This window comes from Rosa chinensis, chromosome 1, assembly GCF_002994745.2.
Source record: "Rosa chinensis cultivar Old Blush chromosome 1, RchiOBHm-V2, whole genome shotgun sequence".
Classification (NCBI taxonomy): Eukaryota; Viridiplantae; Streptophyta; class Magnoliopsida; order Rosales; family Rosaceae; genus Rosa; species Rosa chinensis.
In genome coordinates, this window is record NC_037088.1 from 56,886,106 (window position 1) to 56,905,452 (window position 19,347).

A 19,347-nucleotide genomic window follows, 5' to 3' on the forward strand; every position below is an offset into this window, starting at 1 on the left:
ATACATGTTTGTCCTGGCCTAGTTATTGGACATTTAGATTTTCAGGAGCCGGAAGATCCATATCCTTTAAAACAATAATAAAAAAGTATTTAAAGGGAAAAAGAAGCTTTAATGTTTATAAGAGTCAATTTTTTATCACTATGAAGCGGTACACTATGCAGTATGTACAACATGACACCTTCCTCATTCAATAGGCAAGAAACGCTCTGTAAAGTTCCTCAAATATTATTTTGGCCCAAAAGCTATGGTACCTCAAAGTGAGTGCATATAGATACATTCAAATTGCAATTCACGATAGAGATTTCATAGTTTGTGTGATTAAAAATTGTGAATCAATACGTTAAACCTTGATAGCTTCGTTCTATTAAAAAAAAAAAATTCAATAGTTCATTCAACAAATATGGTGTAACAAACACTAAAGCCTTGTTTGGTTCAAAAATGAAATCAATTCCTTTGTGTTCATATGAAGGGAAAATAAACGTCTCGTTAGTTTTTCTTTCCGGTGTTTTGGAACGTTTTCCCAATAACAAGGAAAAAAACTCACTATAGTGTTTGATTTATGTAAGGAAATGAAGATAAATAATATTAATATTTTATTAATGTTATTATTTATTAAAATATAAAATTATGCAAATCTCTTGTCGCAGTGGCGGCAACTTCCAACTCCTTATGTAATCTTTCAAATGAATAGTAGCACCAGCTAAATATTAAAATTCCCTGACCTAGAAAGGCTACTATTGTCTGCTCTTTCTTCCCTTAATTTTGGGGCTAACTGCCCAACCATTGGTGGGCAAAAGCCAATAAGAAAAGGTCTCAAGCTATGTATGATGCATATACCATTCTTATGTTAACATTTGTTTTGATTTACTTCATGTGTTGGTTTAATTGTGTGAGTTACTTTATTCAATGGAAATTTCATTTTGATTAAAAACATTCATTAATTACTATCATCTTATGAGAAAGTTTGCAACTTTATTTCTTTTTTCATCATTTTGAACATCGTTTCTTTCATTTATTTTTCTTATGTGAGACATGATTGAAGAGATGTTCCAAGAGATCATAATAGGAAACAAAGAATTATATATTTTCTTCCAAAAGGTCGACCAATTTGTTTGCCTTTTCAGATGTTATAAACATGTAGGGAGAGGCTCTAATGAGACCATAAAAGTGAGAACTTCATGAGAGCTTTCAAATGAATGATTTTGAGACCTACGTTTTGATCACATCTCAACAAATACTCTATTAAATATTTATGTCTCCATGAGTATATCATTGCTGCAAGTTTTCTTCCATATTGCTAATCGTAAAGGTGACGAATTATATCAAATCAACAGACAAACCAAATATGTCCATTTTGAACCTTCCGTATTCATAAATGATAAATCACGATTATGAACGTTTTTACGATTTTTTATTTGGCTGAAAATTTACAAAAATTATATACTCATGAAGATCTAAACATCTAAAGGTCGATTTGCTAAAAAAGATTGAGATTTAAAGATAAGAACTTATGAGAACTCCTAAAGTGCATAGACGATGGGGTCGATTTTGGGAATAACAACTGGGAGCCTCTCGAACAACATGAACGTGACGATTTTCTTTGGTGACAAGTTTGTGCTAAGCCTTCAGCTTTTCACGACGGACCCACCTAAATTCAGTGTTTTGAATCTACTCATGTGAGAATCGATTGAAATTTGTTTTGGCAAAAAAGCCCTCGTTAAACCCTAAATCACTCATAGTCTACTCTTGGTGTCCTGAGAAGTAAATGCGTTTTTGAAAATGTAAAATTGTTTCAAGGCCCTTGTTTATTATTATTTTTTTTTTGTAAATTTATTTAAGCTCTTGGTTTCTTCTTTTGGTATTTTAAAGTCCCTAATTTATTTTACTATTTCATTTCTTGATCATCTGGCCTCTATTTGGTATGTCACATGTTTTTTTTTTTTTTTTTTAAAGGGGTTTGGAACCTAGCCTAACTGGGAGACTCAGCCCCACGCTCGAATATTATTAATAGAAGAAGGATGATAATTTACTCTAAGCGGTTTAGCTCTTGAGCTGTTTCAAACATTTCACTAGTCATGTCAGGTTATTGGTTATTTCTGGACTTATTTCCAAGGTGATGTTGCATTTTAGGTTGCTTTAGAATGGCTCAATCTTGTCGTAGCCCGAGGATTGGGTGAACTGTTTCTCTGTAATGTTACCTACATATTCATTATTAATGGATTGACAGCCCATTCTCTCTAAAAACAAACTTATTTTAAGTGATGGTAGATTTTCTTTATAAATTCATCATATATCACGAATCATAATATACATAGATTTAATAAGTATATAACGCGACTATCCAATTATAACAAAATAATTGTAAATTTATAGGTGTGTATATGTGTGTGACATTATGATAAACTAGTCAAACAAACTCAAGGGACCTTTGTTTGGGTTTGGGGTTTGAGAACAAGCACCAAGCGGCAACATCACCATTGCCGTCAAAAAAAAGAGATCGAGGCTAAACTAATAAACATATCAACTTCTAATGATAATAAAATCTATGAACTAAAAGAGCTTGAGTTTCGAAAATGAAAACCTCATAAAACTAGTGACTCCAGTAAGATTAATGAACTGAAACTGAAAAATAGAAACAAAAAGCTCGAAATTGCTAACTTTTCTTAAATAATATCATCCAAAAATGACTTTAAAAACAGGCAAAATAAAAACACATATTTTTCAACGTTCGACACGTGTCCCTAATGAGACAAATCTTTCCCCCGCCTTTAAACCACGCCAGTATTCTCCTTCCTTCACCACCAGAACGTACTGTAGAGATTCTGCAAAACCAAAAACCCTGCTTCACTGTCCTCCAAAACCCCTCACCTCTCTCTCTGCTTTTTACCCAAAATGCCCTTCCCTCAGGACCGCCTGGACCTCCCTCTCGACGCCCTCATCGCCGAATCCAAGCAACAACGCCGTCACAACAGCCACGCTCACCACCCACGAGGGCATACCGGTCATTTCGGCGGCAGAGGCCGTGGAGGCTCCACCTCAGGCCCCGCTCGTCGGCCGATGAACCACAACGCCTACAGAACGGCGCCGTATCCCACTCTGCCAGTGAGCCACCGTTTACGCTTCCCCACATTCTCAACTTTTTTGGGTTTTAAGTTGTTTTCCGAGCTTCTTTGATTTTTTCACTCTCTTCTGCTATCAGGAACCAAAAAGGCGTAGGCTTTAGGGTCTAGGGTTTGCATATATGAGGTTTTGGTTTAGTGTTTGATGTGTTTTAGTGATTTTGATGCAGGAAATGCAAGGACAGCCTGGACCCAGAAGGATTGAGCTGCCATTGGCTTTGAGCCAAGCGATGAACAGAGAGGAAAGCACCAAGCTTTATATATCTAACTTGGACTATAGTGTTACCAATAGAGATATAGAGGTACTTCTTTATTATTTTTGACATGATTTTGATTATTTTGTGTCCTTTCTCTGTTTGTGTTGTGGTGTATAATCCATGTGGGAAAAGAGGGGGCCTTTTTAGTCCCAGAGCTGTCAAAGATAGCTATATGATTCAGTGAAGTAAAGTGGAATTGGGGTTTTAACTAAAGAGTGCCAAAGATCCCAACTTGAAGTTTTGGTTTGCAATCTTTTATGAACTCTGTTTGTCGTGGTAGGAGTTTTACTAGACGACCCTGTATCCCCTGTTTCAAAAGAAATATTGGTGTCTTGCTTTTGATATGGTTACTGTAATCTGTGACCCTGAATCACCTGTCTGGGTTTCTAAAAGGAAATAGTGTTATTCTTTTGATATGGGCACTGTAATCTATGTAGGGGTGTGTATATGTAAACATGTTTGTGGGGCAAATGAATGTGCATGTGTTCATAAGGTCAAGTTGTATATATAGGATGCTGCTCAATCTGCCAGTTTGTATGAGTGATTGTTCTTATTCTTCTTTATGTTGTTTGGTCAGTTTTAGACTAAAAAAATGTGCCTTGTAATTGTTTGAACTTTCTGGTTTCACAACTCTTTTGGCATTTAAGTTGAAAAGGTTATAAGTACAATGCAATATGCAGTTGCTCTTCTCTGAGGTTGGTGAGTTGGAAAGGCACTCAATCCATTATGATAAAAGTGGAAGATCTAAGGTATCTTCACAGCTTGACATCCATGGAATTCTTTAAAGAATGTTTTTCATTTCTGTGGCTTAGAAGGTTTGCATTGCTTCTGTTCAGGGAACAGCTGAAGTTGTCTATAAGCACCATTCAGATGCTCTAGCAGCAATCGAGAGATATAACAATCAGCATCTTGATGGAAAGAAAGTGGAAATTAAGCTTGTGGGACTCAATGTTGTTTCTCCTGTTCCTCTGCTTCTGCCTCCAAATACAAATTTCTTGCAAGAACATCCAAGTCCCATCTTCCAGAGGTATAGTGTTTCTTTCTTTCTGCTTCTGTGTTGGGAATTGGGATTATGATCTCTCTGTATGTTGTGTCTGTGCAATAAAATAGAGGACTTTCCATTGAGTTGAGTTACATGAAGTCATATTTATCTGGTCTGAAATGGTTATCTTGATCTTCCTGTGCATTTGGAAAATAAGCTAATGAGGAAAATATCAGTCCCACTTCACTTTGGTCTGAGCTTTCATTGATGTTCTGTTCACAGTTTCATCATAAAGATTTGTTTTTATTTTGTATAAACTTAAGCCAGTGATTTCAAGCCACAAGGAATATCTGTGTATCTATGATTTTTTTATTTCAGACTTTATCCAGTTTTCACTGGTAGTCAAACATGTTTATACCAATATATTGGCTAAAGTATTTCTAAGGCAGCATATTGAAAACATTTTCAATAACTTGAGCTATAGTTGTTCTCTTTTATGAAAATTTTTCTATTAAGCACCTGTCTGAAATAGCAGTTTAAAACTATTGATGGAACCCGCTAAAAAGAGGGAGAACATTATTCAAGGAAGTGAAAGAAATGTGATGACTGATGTGTGTATGTATAATGTATAGGCTGTTACATATTGTGTGTGTGAAACTTTACATGTGAATGTGTGAACACTTTCACACAGATATGAAAAATTTACTGATATCAGCATTTGCAAAATGCAGTCTATATATTGTTTGCAGACAATTATTTTGATTTGGAGAAGTGGGAAAGAAAAGACATGTTAAGTAGAACTCTGCTAGCTGATGTCTTCCTGTTGTTGCCATTTACTTGTGTTCACTATTTTTTTTTTTTTTTGCGGCTTAACTTCACTGGGAAAAGCCATTACTGAGGAAAGGCATAGTCATGAACATGATCTTTTTCTTGTTTTCTTGGGGAACAGGCTAGGAAGAGTTGGTTCAAGGAGATCGTTTCATGGTCATGGTGGTGTTGAACTTGAAAGAGGCCGTGGACGGGTGAGAAATGGTGGCCCGAAGGTTACTACAGAATCTCAGCAATGGAAGAATGTGACTCCAGAATCTCAGCAATGGAAGAATGTGACTCCAGAATCTCAGCAAAGGAAGAATGTGACTGCAGAAAATCAGCAAAGGAAGAATGTGACTGCAGAAAATCAGCAAAGGAAGAATGTGATTACAGAATCTATTAACAGGAAGAAAACTTTTTATGGAGATACAACTGTGACTTTTGAAGATCTGGATGCTGATTTGGAGAAATATCGCCTAAAAGGTAGGCCGGTAAACTGAAATCACAGTTAGATGACAGACATGGTAGTTTAGGGGAAGGCAAACTGGTAATATATAACATATAGATGGATATGGATCACTACCTATTAGCATTTCTTGCTCCCTTGAATTATATCTTACAGTTTGTCTGGTATTTAGTACCACTTTTGTGCTGGGATGCAAAAGAAGTTAGTTACGAAGTTATCCCTTCAATTAGTAACCAGGACACCACAGATACCTCAGTGCCATCTGCTATCAAACATATATATCCAAGGGGGATTTCTACCTCTGCTATTATTTTTGGCTGGTCATCTCTGTTATGATTGATCATTTTTATTAGCTTAAGCATATATTCAGTGTGTTAATTGTTTGAAATTAGTCTATGTGTTTAGACTCTTTAGCTACTTTGGTTTGTGTTTTCAACTCGGTCAATTTGATTCATGTGTTATCTTTGTTAATCAATGTAGTCATTTCCGTTGATTTGGTGTTGAAGTCGGCACCTATTTCCTCCGCATTGATTAGTAGAGATAAAGCTATAGATCAATTTGACAAAAGTAAAAACGGAAAAATCTATACACCAAGTTAACTAAACAGGTGAAGCACACGGACAAGGAATGTGATTAACTCAACAATTTTTTCATGTTTTGCAATTGCGCATGATGACCAAAAATTAACTAAACAATTTGGAGTTGAGTTTGGGCCTTGGGCTTCCAAACCCAAGACTTAATGGAGAGGCCAAATATAAATTGAATTTGCGCGCCATAATTCGTACGGCAACTCTAACAAGTCACTAGTGCCTAAATATGAAAGATGTAACCCCAAAGTAGTCTCCTTCAAGTTCAGGCACTCAGACTCCTCCATCAGTGACGATGATATATCCCTCCCACGTCATCTCAGCCTTCGATGACCTCAGCATCACCCTTGACTTCCCATCCTCCAATCTCACATTCCCTCTCGTCCGGGGAAGCCCATATCTCACATTCTCTGTTTCGAACCAGACCTCAATAATATCACTCTCAACCATCCACGCCATTCTATCTTTCTCTTCGAATCAAGATCACACCAAGCACACCATCAAGCTCAATAACGATCAGACATGGCTGGTCTACACCTCTTCGCAGATCCATTTGACTAACCACAACTTGTCTGTGATTACCTCTTCTGGGTTATCCGGCATTGTGAGAGTTGCAGTGCTGCCGGACCCAGAATCCGAGGCTGCCCTTGATCAGTTCAGCTCTCGCTACCCATTTTCGGGTGAGGCTGTGTTCGGAGATGGGTTTAATTTGGAGTATAAGTGGGAAGCAAAAGGGTCTGGGGATTTGCTTATGCTGGCTCATCCTCTACATGTGAACCTTCTTAAGAATGATGACAATGTGGCTTTTTTGGAGGGTGTTAACTGTTAAGTATAGGAACATTGATGGTGAGCTTGTTGGTGTTGTAGGGGACTCATGGGTGCTGAGGCTAGAGCCTGTTTCGGTTACTTGCCATTCGATTAATGATGTTAAGGAAGAGTCGAAAAGTAAGATCATGGCTGCATTGTGCAAAGATGTGGAGGGTTTGAGTTTGACACCAGTTGAAACAGAGCGTGAATTCATAACCTTTTTTGTAGAAGAAAACCACTAGGAAAGGAAGTCTCTCTCGCAGAAGAAGAAAACTTTGAACAATTACCAAAAAAAAAAAACTAAAAGATATTTCAGGAACAAAATTTTGGCATTCCCAGCTGATAGTCTGACAATTCATGTTAATTATTGCAAGAAAGTTACTAAAATCAATACTTTTCTCAGAAAATCAATCGCTGCGATGTCACTACATGAGCAAAATTTCTCAACAGCCATTTTACAACAATCATCAGTTACCTGAAGAATAACCTATTTACAGTCAAAAATAAACCATGCAGGTCCAAAAATCATAGCAGGCACACTTTAAGATGCCCTGAAAAAAGGGACACTCTGTGACGCCCACAACAATAATGGAATTAGAGAGCAGAGGTGAGGAAAGAGATCGAGAAGATTTTCTTGGTTTAGGTAAGCAGTCTCTGAGTTTGGTAACCAGTTGCATTATGATTGTAGTGAGTACTTGTAATCACCTATTGATTTACTGTCATAACTGATGCGTTGCTGCAGGGATGTAGTGGAACTGCTGTTACTTGCGAGTCAAGTTGGAACTGCATGCAGCTGTATTTTCTGAGAAATGTCTACTCACTTTTTATTTATATTCAATTACGAGAGAGCATTTTTTTTTGTCTATTATTATTGACTTTGAACATTAATTGTTCTGTTAGATTATGACTTATGAGTAGCACTAAATCCAGCACCAGAGGTTTCTTTGAACTTTCTTAATTTGGTAGTTCGGTTGTACCTAGGTGGAGGATGCATGGGAATAATGATCTGTCAATATATATTTGATTGTAATTCCAGCTTGATAAACTTCGAAACAGTTGTGACAGAGTGATAGAATAACATCGAATCACCAACATCTTTGAACCTGCCTTAGAGATTCTCTACTTATGCAGAGAGGATATGCACTACATTTTCCTTCATCAACAGAATGAATCGTCCTTATAGTTTGTCCGCCAAATTCTTCACTCATTTCAGCTCGTTGGTACTGATACATTAAGGAAGAATTGTTGACTAGCTTGTTGTCGAAGACAAATACATTAATTGCCACAGAACCAGTGACTGTTTCAGGAATGAAGGTACAAATAACAAATTTCTTCATTACATTGTTCTTGCACCTTCTGGATCCCACTTCCTCACACCAAAAAATGTCTGCTTAATATTGTGTCATTCCAATTGAAAAAAAAGAAAGAAAAAAAAAGTGATGGACGGCAGGGAAACTTCTTTACATGGAACTGTCGATTACTTTCAGAAGTCTTGACAGGAAGATATGAAGAACCTTCATATTGAACTTTTAAGACAATTTCATAAGCAAGATGGTATGCATCTGCTAAACATAATTACTAGTCAGCATTTAGTAAGTATTTATACATTACATTATTCATCAGCCTGTTAAAATTCTATTGGTAGATTGCACTTTTAGGAGATGCTTTTGCACGGTTCCATTCTTTTGACCCATTTCCTTCGATCTATGACTTCAACAGACCTGTATCTATCTAGGGCAGTATTTGTTTCATCAAACATGCTTCAATGTATCTATTCCAGAGGATAGGCCACATCAAGGTCATTTGCATCTTCGGACTGCATACAACCATTAGACATTGAGCATGATGCATTGTATTGGATGGTTTTCTTGAAAGATTAATATCAAGTCTATCAGTGGAGGTCACAAACAGCATCAGGCAGAGACATGTTCTTGAAGCAGGATCGAAAATCTTCCTGGTTGACTGTGATATTTTTTTTTTTCCCTCAGATGCTTGAACTCAACTCCTAATCGAGTACCCCCACATCCTGACATTCTTGGTCAGATCAGTTATCCATCAACGCTATATGGCCATGAAATTTGTAGAAAGATTGCAACAACCCTTATGTAGGGAATTGGAATGTTAGCCCCAAATTCGTGATGGCTAGACTCCCCAAGACAAGATGATTACCGTTAGGTACTATTGATTTTGTGTGCATGCAAATTTCCAGATTATGTAATTTGAAAGAAATCTTAAGGCAAGTAGTTCAAGAAAACCTTTATGTTTCTGTAGAATTGATTATTTAATTGTGTTTCAGGATAGTCAAAGCCCTCTAACTTTGTATCTATTGCAGAATAAATCACCTCATACACATGTACAGCTGATATTGAAGCTCAAAGTATTGAGAATGGCATTGGAGTTGTAAGGCATGGATGGGAGTGGAACTGTATGCATGTCACCTGCGTTAACTAAGTTGCAATCGCAAGCGACTGTATTTTCTTAAGATACACATTTTCATATCAACATCCTTTTTGTCATTATCTTTTACCAATTTTTAGACATAGAGCAGCTTGCTAGTATTTGTATTCTTGACTTTCATCATTGTTCAACATAGTCGAGCATTACAGAGAGTTTCTAAGTGATTTTTTTCGGTTATTTGGGTGTACCTAGGTTGAAGCTGAGTCAAGCAGCTGAGGCACCAATCTTGGCATTTCCCCCCACTGTCCTTTCTTTTCTGGTATGGTACAGGTCACTCAAAAACAGTATTGAAAGAGCAGAGTCGACCCTTCTTTTTCTCTCCATTATTCATTCGAGACCTCATCCCAAAAGCAGCAAAGTAAATGTTCATTTGGGTCCATGAAAGATCTAAAGCAGATATACTCAAGTGCATAGATGTTGATGCCAGACAGGGCCGGCTAACTTCTACCAAAATTTTTAGCGTGTTAGAACATCTTCAGGGAAAAGGCAAAACAAAATTCTAGAGCTTCATGTTACTCAAAGAATTCTGACCAAAGCAAAATATGAAAGAAAAAGCATTATTCTTTATCATTTCTTTTGGACAACTCAAAAGAAAAAAGAGAACGAATTTTAGAATGTGGGCATCCTTTTCTGAATTTATTTCACCTGTTATGGAATGTGGGCATAGATGTTGATGCCAGACAGGGCCGGCTAACTTCTACCAAAATTTTTAGCGTGTTAGAACATCTTCAGGGAAAAGGCAAAACAAAATTCTAGAGCTTCATGTTACTCAAAGAATTCTGACCAAAGCAAAATATGAAAGAAAAAGCATTATTCTTTATCATTTCTTTAATTTGGACAACTCAAAAGAAAAAAGAGAACGAATTTTAGAATGTGGGCATCCTTTTCTGAATTTATTTCACCTGTTATGGAAGGTGGGTATCTTCGTTGGAGAAGTTTTGCATTCTTTGCCTTGTCGACAAAGTCATGTATCAGCAATCAGAGAGGGTATCTATAAGTTGCCGAGACAATCACGACGATAGCACACTCATTATTCTACATTCTCTCCTTTCAGTTTTCCATTTTCGATCACTCTCAATTCTCAAACCCTAGCTAGCTATTTCAAGAACATGGCTGCCGCACTAGTTGACGTTCTGTTAGAGCGTTTGGCTACGCTCGCCCTTGACAAGGTCGAACGGGAGCTGAAGCTGGTGGTCGGGGTTAAGCAAGAAATCCAAAATCTCACCCTGAAACTTGAAGCTATTCAAGCTGTACTGGAGGACGCAGAGCAGAGGCAAGAGATGCAAGCCAGCGTGAAACTTTGGCTGAAGAAGCTAAATGATGTTTCCTACGACATGGATGACGTGCTGGATGAGTGGATCACTATAGTTCTCAAGCATCAATTGGAGAAACAAGAAAAACGAAGTGCAAAAGCTCTTGTTACTATCAAGAAGAAGGTATGCTTCCCCTTTACTTCCTCTTGCTTTCGCTTCGGCCAAGTCAATCAGTTATTTCTTCGTCACGAAATTGCTGCGAAGATAAAAGAATTGAATGAAAGATTAGGTTTGATTGATCAAGACAAACAAAGATTTAGCTTTCAAAACATCACTGTCCCCGAACTACATCAAGAAACTACTTCTCTTCCCAATGCTAAAACATTTGGTCGAGATGAGGAAAAAAAGCTCATAGTTAGCAAGTTGCTAAGTGAGGGTAGTGAAGGGAATGAGGTTCCTCTTATCATCCCTATTGTAGGGATGGGGGGGCTGGGAAAAACATATCTTGCCAACCTAGTCTATAATGATGACCGGGTCAAATCTCATTTTGACACGAGAGTATGGGTTTGTGTCTCAGACCCTTTTGAAGAGACCAAGATTGCTCGAGCTATCATTAAAGGTCTAGATAAAAATAAAAAAACAAATAATTCAGATACGTTGGACGCTTTGTTGCAATGTATAGAGGAATTGATTCAGGGTAAAAAATTTCTCCTTGTTTTAGATGATGTCTGGACCCCAAAGTCAAGTCAATGGGAAGAATTAATTAAACCTTTACGTAATGGTGCTATGGGCAGTAGGGTATTGGTGACCACTAGAAAGGAGGAGGTTGTTACTTTAATGAAAGCAACAACTCAGTCGATCCATTTAAAGGAGTTGGGTGAAGCATTTTGTTTGTCATTGTTCTATCACAGTGCAGACATGGATGAGAGTAGTGTGTCTAAAGAGTTTAAAGATATTGGATTAGAGATTGTGAAAAGGTGCAATGGGTTGCCTCTTGCTGCAAAGACGTTAGGTAGCCTCATGCGCAATAAGAAAAAGATTCATGAATGGCGAGCTGTTTTAAATAGTAAGACATGGGAATTGACAGAGATTCAACAAGATGTTTTTCGACCACTACTACTAAGTTATCATGATTTGACTCCAGCAATCAAACGTTGTCTTTTGTATTGTGTTACATTTCCAAAAGATTATGTGTATAATAGGAATCGTTTGATTGAGTTGTGGATGTCGCAAGATTATTTGAATGTCAAAGAAAGTAAAGGAAAGATAGCAGTTGGTCAAAATTATTTTGAAGACTTAGCAATGCGGTCATTCTTTCAAGATATCGAGGATGGTATCGAGGATGAGTATGGAAACATAACCTGCAAAATTCATGATATAGTACATGACTTTCTGCAATATTTGACCAAAAATGAATGTTTGATTTTGGATGCTAGTGAGAGAAGGGATGTGTCAAAGGATGAAGTTCATCATTTGACCTTAGCGCATGCAACCGAGAGTGATTCTTTGAAATCTTTTCTACCTGATTATAAAAAATTACGAACATTCACAGCTATAGAATCATCCTATAATTCCATTGGCCCAATATTTGAGTTGATAACACAATTGAAATGTCTCAGGACATTAATCTTAAGTGATCCCGGGCTCCGTGAAATTCCCAAGACGATAGGTGGATTGATACATTTGAGGTATCTTGATTTATCCCGTAATTACGGGTTGAAAGAATTACCCAGAGCCCTGGGCAGCTTATACAACCTGCAAACCTTGCGACTTGTTAATTGCATAGATCTAAAAAAAGTAGATGTGCGAAGGCTGATTAACTTGAGGCATCTTTATGTTCGTAACTGTGGTGCCTCAAGGTCAATTAAAGGGATTGAGAAATTAACAGATCTGCAGAGGCTGGATGAGTTTGTTGTCCCAGGTGGTGATGAAGGAAACAAGTTGGAAGATCTGAAAGGCTTGAACCAGCTTCAAGGGAGTCTTGCTATTGAAATTGGGAGAAATCCAAATAGGGCGGAGAATGCAGCAGCAATTATGGTGAATAAGGCTCACCTCCTGCACTTGAAACTAGTGTTCTCCGAGGGTGATGACGGAAAAATAATGAATGGCTTAGAGCCGCATCCAAGTTTGGAATCTTTATACATCCATGGGTATGGAGGCAGCGCCTTCTCCCATTGGTTGTCGTCTTTACACTGCTTGAGAGTGCTCACCCTTAACTATTGCAACTGTGGGGTTTTGCCTCCTTTAGGGAAACTGGAGTCCCTTGAATCATTGTTTATTCACCTTCACGATGGAGTCAGAAAGGTAGGAGTTGAGTTTTTGGGAATAGATGATGGGCAAACCTCCTCGTCGTCTTCCATTTTCATATCATTCCCCAAGCTTAAACAACTCGAATTCATGCTCGTGTCCTCATGGGAAGAGTGGGTAGGAGTGGAAAATAATAATATTACAATCATGCCATGCCTCTCTCAGTTGACACTTGAGTACTGCGACTACCTAAAAGCACTGCCGGACTTCCTATGGAAGACACCACTACAGAAATTGCACATCAGGGCATCTCCAATTCTCCGAGACCTTTACAGACAAGGAATAGGTGAGGAGTGGGCCAAGATTTCTCACATCCCAACCATCAAGATAGAAGGCGTTTCTGAATGACGCATCTCAAAGGTACATTTGATTCAATGTTTAGAGTAACAGTTGCTTCATTTAATTGGATATTTCTTATTAATTTGGATTCATGTGTAATTTCTCTATCATTCGTCACAGTCCAGGCTTCAGCTTCTCTTGAAACAAGCACATTTCTCTATCATTCGTCATATATATATACATATATTTCAACCTAGTGAGCTTAATATATGCACTTATCTGTTATTCTTTGTATCACATGGGACTCTTAGTTATATATGTATCTTTGGATTTATAATTGAATCATTTCTTTTACCATTATGTATTCTAGAGATGCATGTCCAATATTGGAGGGGACAAGGAAACATCAATTGAGCATCAGGCATTGTCTTCCCCTACCCTTCAAGGAGTTCAAGCACATCAGTGATTAGTTGAGCATGAGCTAGCAGAGTTATAGCATAGACCAAACCTAGGAGGGTGCTAAAGAGGTCAAACACTTGAGGTGGTCATACATGTGCTTCCTCAGATGCTCAACTTCAATGCTCTGATTTTTATGCCAAGTCTCTGTATTTCTTTTAGCAAAGCTAAGTCACTTTTATACAGCAGATGATGATTCATGGCCACGTGAATAGCTAAAGGGATTGTTGGACTTCCAATTCCAATACTAGATGATCTTCACCACTAAGGTTTGTTTTTCTTTTGTGCTGACGTTCCAGATGGGAAATTTCCCACAAATCTTTCGACAGTTGGTAGTTTATCGATTTTCTTCTGTAAACCAAGTTATAGATAAGTCCTCTAATTTATTATGTATCTATTGTAGATGTGAACCACACCAGGCTACTTGTACTGCTCGTATTGAAGCTGCATGCATTTATCATGGCATCTGAATTTGGGAAGCTGCATAAGTACCAATCTGTAGATTATATTATAGCTTGAAGTTCTTGGTTTTCAAGTTGGACTATTAGCAAGTCACGTAAAACCTTTTTATTAATTACATGGACCGAGGATGGTCTTAGTCAAGAATATCTCTTCCATTGTCTGGACTTTATTAGACTTACTGGGAAGCTATGCAAGGTTGTGACAATGAGCTGTCATTGGAGAAGTTAAACTTGGGATTGTTCCTTTGGTCTAAGTAGGTTATGCTAGCTTGTGTATCCTTCTGCTCGGCTAAGTTATATCGTCATTGTTTATATAGGTACATAACTCCTGCCATAGAATTCTAAATTTACATGTTTTAGTATATTTGGTGTTTATCAGTAATTAGCAGGGAAAAAGAAGTGAGAATATTGATGCATTATATAGAGATGAGAATGATGCATCGGATGGTTTTCTTGAGAGATTAATGTTTGAGTGTGATATAGGTGATCATGACTGTCAGGAGCTTAAGAGGTTACAAACAGCACCAGTTAGAGACATGTTCTTAAAGCATTGAAAGAAGGCATGAGGGTGCTGAAGGCTGCCAGTTCGAAGACCTTCCTGTTTGGTTATGATACTCTTCTTCCTCTTATGCTGGAACTTGAGTCCCTATCAAGTACATTTCAGAAAGATTGCAAGCACCCTTCTGTGTATGGAATTGGGAGGTTAGGCTTCAAATTTCTGTTGGTTAGACTCCTGAAGATGAGATGACCCTCAGGTACTCTTCATGTTGTGTGGAAAGTTCCAGAATAATTCAAAAGAAATCTTTAGGTAGCAGAACAAAACCTTATGTTACGTAGAATTATCATTTATTTATTTATTCAAGATATAGCCAAGTCTAACTAATGTATGTATTGCAGAAGAAAATCGCACCAACATACATGTACAGCTCACACTGAGGCTTCATTTAGAATGGCCTTGGAATTGCAAAGCTGATGCGATGCTAATATCATAAGCTCTCTATGTCATAACTCATAACCTGAAGTTCTCAGTTCATGTGTGTTTGTGGCACATATATGGCTCTGTAAGACTGTGACTGTGAGACTGAGTTAAGGATCACAGATTGCTTTAATTTTTTGGTTATTTGGGTGTACCTAGGTTGGACTGTTGGAGCAATGCATCTGAGGCACCAATCAGACCTACATTTGACAAGCTGTGGGGTGGCCATGATAGATCAAAGAAGGGTAATTTGCTTGTAGACACAAAGCCTGCTTCATTTACTTTTGTTTCCGGCCCCCGTCACTAGGAGATTAATTCCTTTTTGCAGAGGATTGGGCAAGTACTCATGCATCCAATATTTGATTGGGAGCGCAGCCCAGGTCTCAGTTCCCTATTCCTTTTTGCTGATACGAATTTGCCTGTATGCTGAATTGCTGATCCCTACTTGTGCTGAGAGGATAATCAAGGTATGAGTAACAGATTTTATTATTATTTTACATTTAGATAAGTTGATTTTAAGGAAAATATATAGATAGAAAATCATAGGGTGCAAGATTGTTATATGTGCTGTCATTCCAACTAAAAACAGTGATGAGCAGAGAAAATTCCTATAGAAATCTGTAAAGTAACATGACTATCAAAACTTCTACTGATATCAAAAAACTTTTATGGACTTTCTAGTACTAATTATTTACAGTATCATAAGCCTGTTACAAGTATACTATCAAAACAGCTACATGCCTGTATATACTTGCTTGAAGTTCTTGAGTTTTTGAGTGTCTGTGGCATTGGCTTGAAATTCTTGCATCCAGCTTTATTTGATTCATATCTGTTTCTTTCAAAATCATCTTGTACTATTTAAGACAAGTGTGTCTTCATATTCACATTATTTCAAGCAGGTTTCTTACCGTAATCCAATTGATATATTGTAGGTGCAGTCAAACCACCATTCCTTGCAGTAAAATGTCAAGCAACAATATTACAACATGCAATTACAAACTTATTTTGTGTCACCCATTCGACTGATGATGAGGCTATCTTACCTAAACTAGGTAATTTTTCATAACCATCTTAAGTAAGCCTATGTTACAAACTGGATTGATCCCATGGCATGAAAGAGTTGTGTTATTGGCTTAAGATATTCGAGGTATGGAAGAAAAGAGTGGATATGACCATGAGGTCCATTCCATGAAAATTCACTTTTGCCATGTATTGAAGACTGAGATTAGCATTTAGCCCATTGCTGCAACAATGTTGTTCCACATAGATTTATGAGTTCAACTTATTATCTATTGGGTTCGGTATCACAGATTGCTTTTAACCTTTTGGTTAATTCGATGTATTAAGGATGGTGCCTAGCCAAGCAGCTGAGGCATCTCTTCGAGTGTCTCGACTTTATTACGAAGCTATGCATGGTTTTGAGGTGTGAGGTGTGACTATGAGCCATCATAGAAGATTGTTCAACTTGGGATTGTTTCTTTGGTCTACCTAGGTTGTGCCTGTGTCTTTTCTGCTGATTATAACTTATATCTTCATATACTGTTAATAATATTCTGCTTCCTCTGACACAAGTTGTTTAGAATTTATTATTTTCTTTTGATTCAGGTTACTAAAGTCCTCTGATTTTGTATCTAATGTAGAAGAAAATCTTACCAAGATACATGTAAAGCTAATAAATACCGATGCTGGAAGCATTTAAAATCGCCTTGGAGTTGAAAGCATGATCGAATTGTACTTTGGTAAGCTATTATATCATAAACTGGTGCCTTGCGGCATGGAACTGCTGTTACTTGTGACTTAAGTTGCAACTGTATTTTCTGAGAAATGCCTACTCGCTTTTTATTTGTATACAATTACTAGAGAGCATTTGTCTTGTCTGTATTTTTGACTCTGAACATTGTTCTGTTAGATTATGAGTAGCGCACTAAATCGAGCACCAGATATTGCTTTTAACTTTCATTGGTTGTTTGGTTGTACCTAGGTGGAGGATGGGAATAATGGTTTGCCAATATTTGATTGTAATCCCAGCTCGACCAACTCCCAAACAGGTCTCACTTCCCTATTAATGTGACAGAGTGATAGACTAACATCGAATCACCGACATCTTTGAACCTGCCTTAAAGTTTCTCTACTTCTGCAGAGAGGATAAGCACTACATCTTCCTTCATCCACAGAACCTTCCTCGTAGTTTGTCCGCCTAACAAAGACAGCATGAGCTGAAATGAGTGAAGAACTGTTGACTTGCTTGTTGTCAAAGACGGATACATTAACTGCCACAGAACCAGTGACTGTTCCAGGAATGAAGGTACGAATAACAAATATCTTCATTACATTGTTCTTGCACCTTCACATCAATTGAACATCAAGCATCGTCTTTGTAGCTATTAGCTAGGCAGCTCATGGCTTCCGCACTTACTGAACTGAACTCCCTATCAAGCTTTAATTACTTCTGCGGCTTGATTTCTTAAACATACAGGTAATTGCAGAGCAGTGTGATTACTATGTTTGTCTGCAATGTCTGATTTGTGTATGAAGTCTCTGGGCTTATTAGCAAATTTAAGTTGCTTATATACAGGAAATGATGATTCTCGGTCATGTATAGAGCTGAAAGGATTCTGGACTTCTCAAGGACAAGATGATCCTCACCTCCTCAGGTTTGTCTTTCTCTTGCACTGACATTCCAGATACAAAATTTTCAATAAATACTTGGATAGTTTATAAATTGTAATTGATTATCCTCTTCAAATTCAGGTTATAGAATTTCTCTATTTACATAATTCGGCATATATTGTAGACGCTACTACATTGAAACTTGAAGCATTAAGACTGGCATCGGAGTTTTCAAGCTGATGGGATGCTAATTCGGTAAGCTGTATATAATTATAATAATAGCATAACTTGAAGTTCTTCGTTTTCATACTGGAGTGATTAGATATGTTACTAATTTCTCTTTACCTTTTTCGTTTATCAGATACCGAGGTTGGAGTAGCTTAGTCAAGCAGTTGAGCGTCTTATCAAATTATGTATATATTGTAGATGAGAATCGCACCAGGCTACTTGTACTGCTCATATTGAAGCTTGATGCATTCAGAATGGCATCAGACTATCAGAGTTTGGTAAGCTATATGCATACCTTTTTGTATGTTAGATCGTAACTTGAAGTTTTTGGTTTTCAAGTTGGACTGATTAGCTATGTCTCAGAAAATCTTTTGGTTAATCACATGGGCCGAGGATGGAGCTGAGTCAAGAGCTTCTCTTCCAAGCGTCTGGACCTTATTAGAATTATTGGGAAGGTATGCAAGGTTGTAACAATGACCTGCCATCGGAGAAGTTAGACTCGGGATTGTTCCTTTGGTCTAATACTACATCCTGCTAGCTTGTGTGTCCTTCTGCTGATTTAACTTCTAATAGGAGATTTTCTTTTGCAGAGGGTGGGCAAATGATCTTGCATCCAATACTTGATCCGAAGCTCGACTGATATTCATCAAGTTCCCCAACTCTGAAATTCACCACCCTGAACCAGCTCTTAGTAGAGAGGGTGTTGGGGAAGGATAGAAAGTGTTTGTGTACTCTTTGCAAGGGGTTTATGACAAGAATGGTGCTTTGGAGAAGATTCGGAACTTGAATGGTCCACCATGATGGCAACTCGCTTTTCGAATCTGTTATGGTGGAACCACAGCAGAGGTGAGGAAAGAGACGGATGCCGAGACGGAGAGAAGATTTGCTCAGTTTAGGTAGGCAGTCTCTGAGTTTGGTAACTAGTTGCATTATGAGTCTATGACTAGTGAGTAGTTGTAATCACCTACTGATTTACCGTCATTTTGATCGACATTTTATGTAATTACTCAGTATTCAGTATTTTACGTATCAGCCTTTTTCATAAAATTACGTACTCATCCCAATTGATGATGATAACAGAATAGCAAAGTACTTGCAATTTTGACTTTGTTCTGGACTGATATTCATCACAACCTTTTTTCCAGTTGAAAACCAGATAAAAATAAAAATAAAAATAAAAATAAAGTTTTTCTCGCAAAAGACAAAACCTTGAACCTATATATACAAATATATATAAAAAGTTGAACAATTATACTGCTATGGTCAGTTCCCTGATCGTGGAAGACAACAAA

The 19,347-nt window shown here is 37.6% G+C and overlaps 2 protein-coding genes and 1 long non-coding RNA gene across 9 annotated transcripts; all 3 read left to right on the forward strand.

The window, feature by feature from the left end:
- The first annotated feature begins 2,820 nt into the window (after nucleotides 1–2,820).
- LOC112170412 (THO complex subunit 4A) lies at nucleotides 2,821–5,668 on the forward strand. Its single transcript, XM_024307700.2, has 5 exons — nucleotides 2,821–3,102; nucleotides 3,290–3,421; nucleotides 4,057–4,125; nucleotides 4,213–4,403; nucleotides 5,308–5,668. The coding sequence occupies exons 1-5, from the start codon at nucleotides 2,893–2,895 to the stop codon at nucleotides 5,666–5,668; spliced, it is 963 nt and encodes a 320-aa protein (XP_024163468.1). The 5' UTR covers nucleotides 2,821–2,892.
- Nucleotides 5,669–8,797: 3,129 nt separating this feature from the next.
- LOC112178682 lies at nucleotides 8,798–9,554 on the forward strand. Its single transcript, XR_002927494.2, has 2 exons — nucleotides 8,798–9,203; nucleotides 9,361–9,554. It is a non-coding gene; the product is annotated as an uncharacterized LOC112178682 (long non-coding RNA).
- A 763-nt stretch (nucleotides 9,555–10,317) lies between these two features.
- Nucleotides 10,318–19,075, forward strand: LOC112182857 (putative disease resistance protein RGA4). Of its 7 annotated transcripts, XR_005801768.1 has the most exons (16): nucleotides 13,481–14,049; nucleotides 14,184–14,558; nucleotides 14,725–14,996; nucleotides 15,139–15,462; nucleotides 15,546–15,684; nucleotides 16,150–16,269; nucleotides 16,528–16,709; nucleotides 16,858–16,956; nucleotides 17,199–17,265; nucleotides 17,358–17,522; nucleotides 17,599–17,693; nucleotides 17,793–17,871; nucleotides 17,969–18,082; nucleotides 18,189–18,333; nucleotides 18,419–18,510; nucleotides 18,646–19,075. XR_005801768.1 is itself a non-coding variant. In XM_040508828.1 (9 exons), exon 1 carries the CDS (start codon nucleotides 10,595–10,597, stop codon nucleotides 13,391–13,393), a length of 2,799 nt encoding a protein of 932 aa, XP_040364762.1. In that variant the 5' UTR covers nucleotides 10,318–10,594; the 3' UTR covers nucleotides 13,394–13,405; nucleotides 13,695–14,049; nucleotides 14,184–14,558; nucleotides 14,725–14,996; nucleotides 15,139–15,275; nucleotides 15,377–15,462; nucleotides 15,546–15,684; nucleotides 16,150–16,269; nucleotides 16,528–16,709. The 7 variants fall into 7 exon arrangements, 6 of the variants coding, with proteins under 6 accessions (XP_040364762.1, XP_024177187.1, XP_024177186.1 ...); XM_040508828.1 differs by lacking the exons at nucleotides 16,858–16,956; nucleotides 17,199–17,265; nucleotides 17,358–17,522; ... (4 more) ...; nucleotides 18,419–18,510; nucleotides 18,646–19,075 and adding an exon at nucleotides 10,318–13,405 and having other exon boundaries at nucleotides 13,695–14,049; nucleotides 15,139–15,275; nucleotides 15,377–15,462; XM_024321419.2 differs by lacking the exons at nucleotides 16,858–16,956; nucleotides 17,199–17,265; nucleotides 17,358–17,522; ... (4 more) ...; nucleotides 18,419–18,510; nucleotides 18,646–19,075 and adding an exon at nucleotides 10,318–13,405 and having other exon boundaries at nucleotides 13,695–13,865; nucleotides 13,967–14,049.
- The last annotated feature ends 272 nt before the right edge of the window (nucleotides 19,076–19,347 follow it).

Excerpts from the sequence above, each read along its gene's own strand:
- LOC112182857 (XM_040508825.1), top strand. The coding sequence starts at position 10,595 with ATGGCTGCCGCACTAGTTGACGTTCTGTTAGAGCGTTTGGCTACGCTC.
- LOC112170412 (XM_024307700.2), top strand. The coding sequence starts at position 2,893 with ATGCCCTTCCCTCAGGACCGCCTGGACCTCCCTCTCGACGCCCTCATC. Across the intron at positions 3,422-4,056 it reads TTACCAATAGAGATATAGAG|TTGCTCTTCTCTGAGGTTGG; the intron begins GTACTTCTTTAT and ends TGCAATATGCAG. Across the intron at positions 4,126-4,212 it reads ATAAAAGTGGAAGATCTAAG|GGAACAGCTGAAGTTGTCTA; the intron begins GTATCTTCACAG and ends GCTTCTGTTCAG.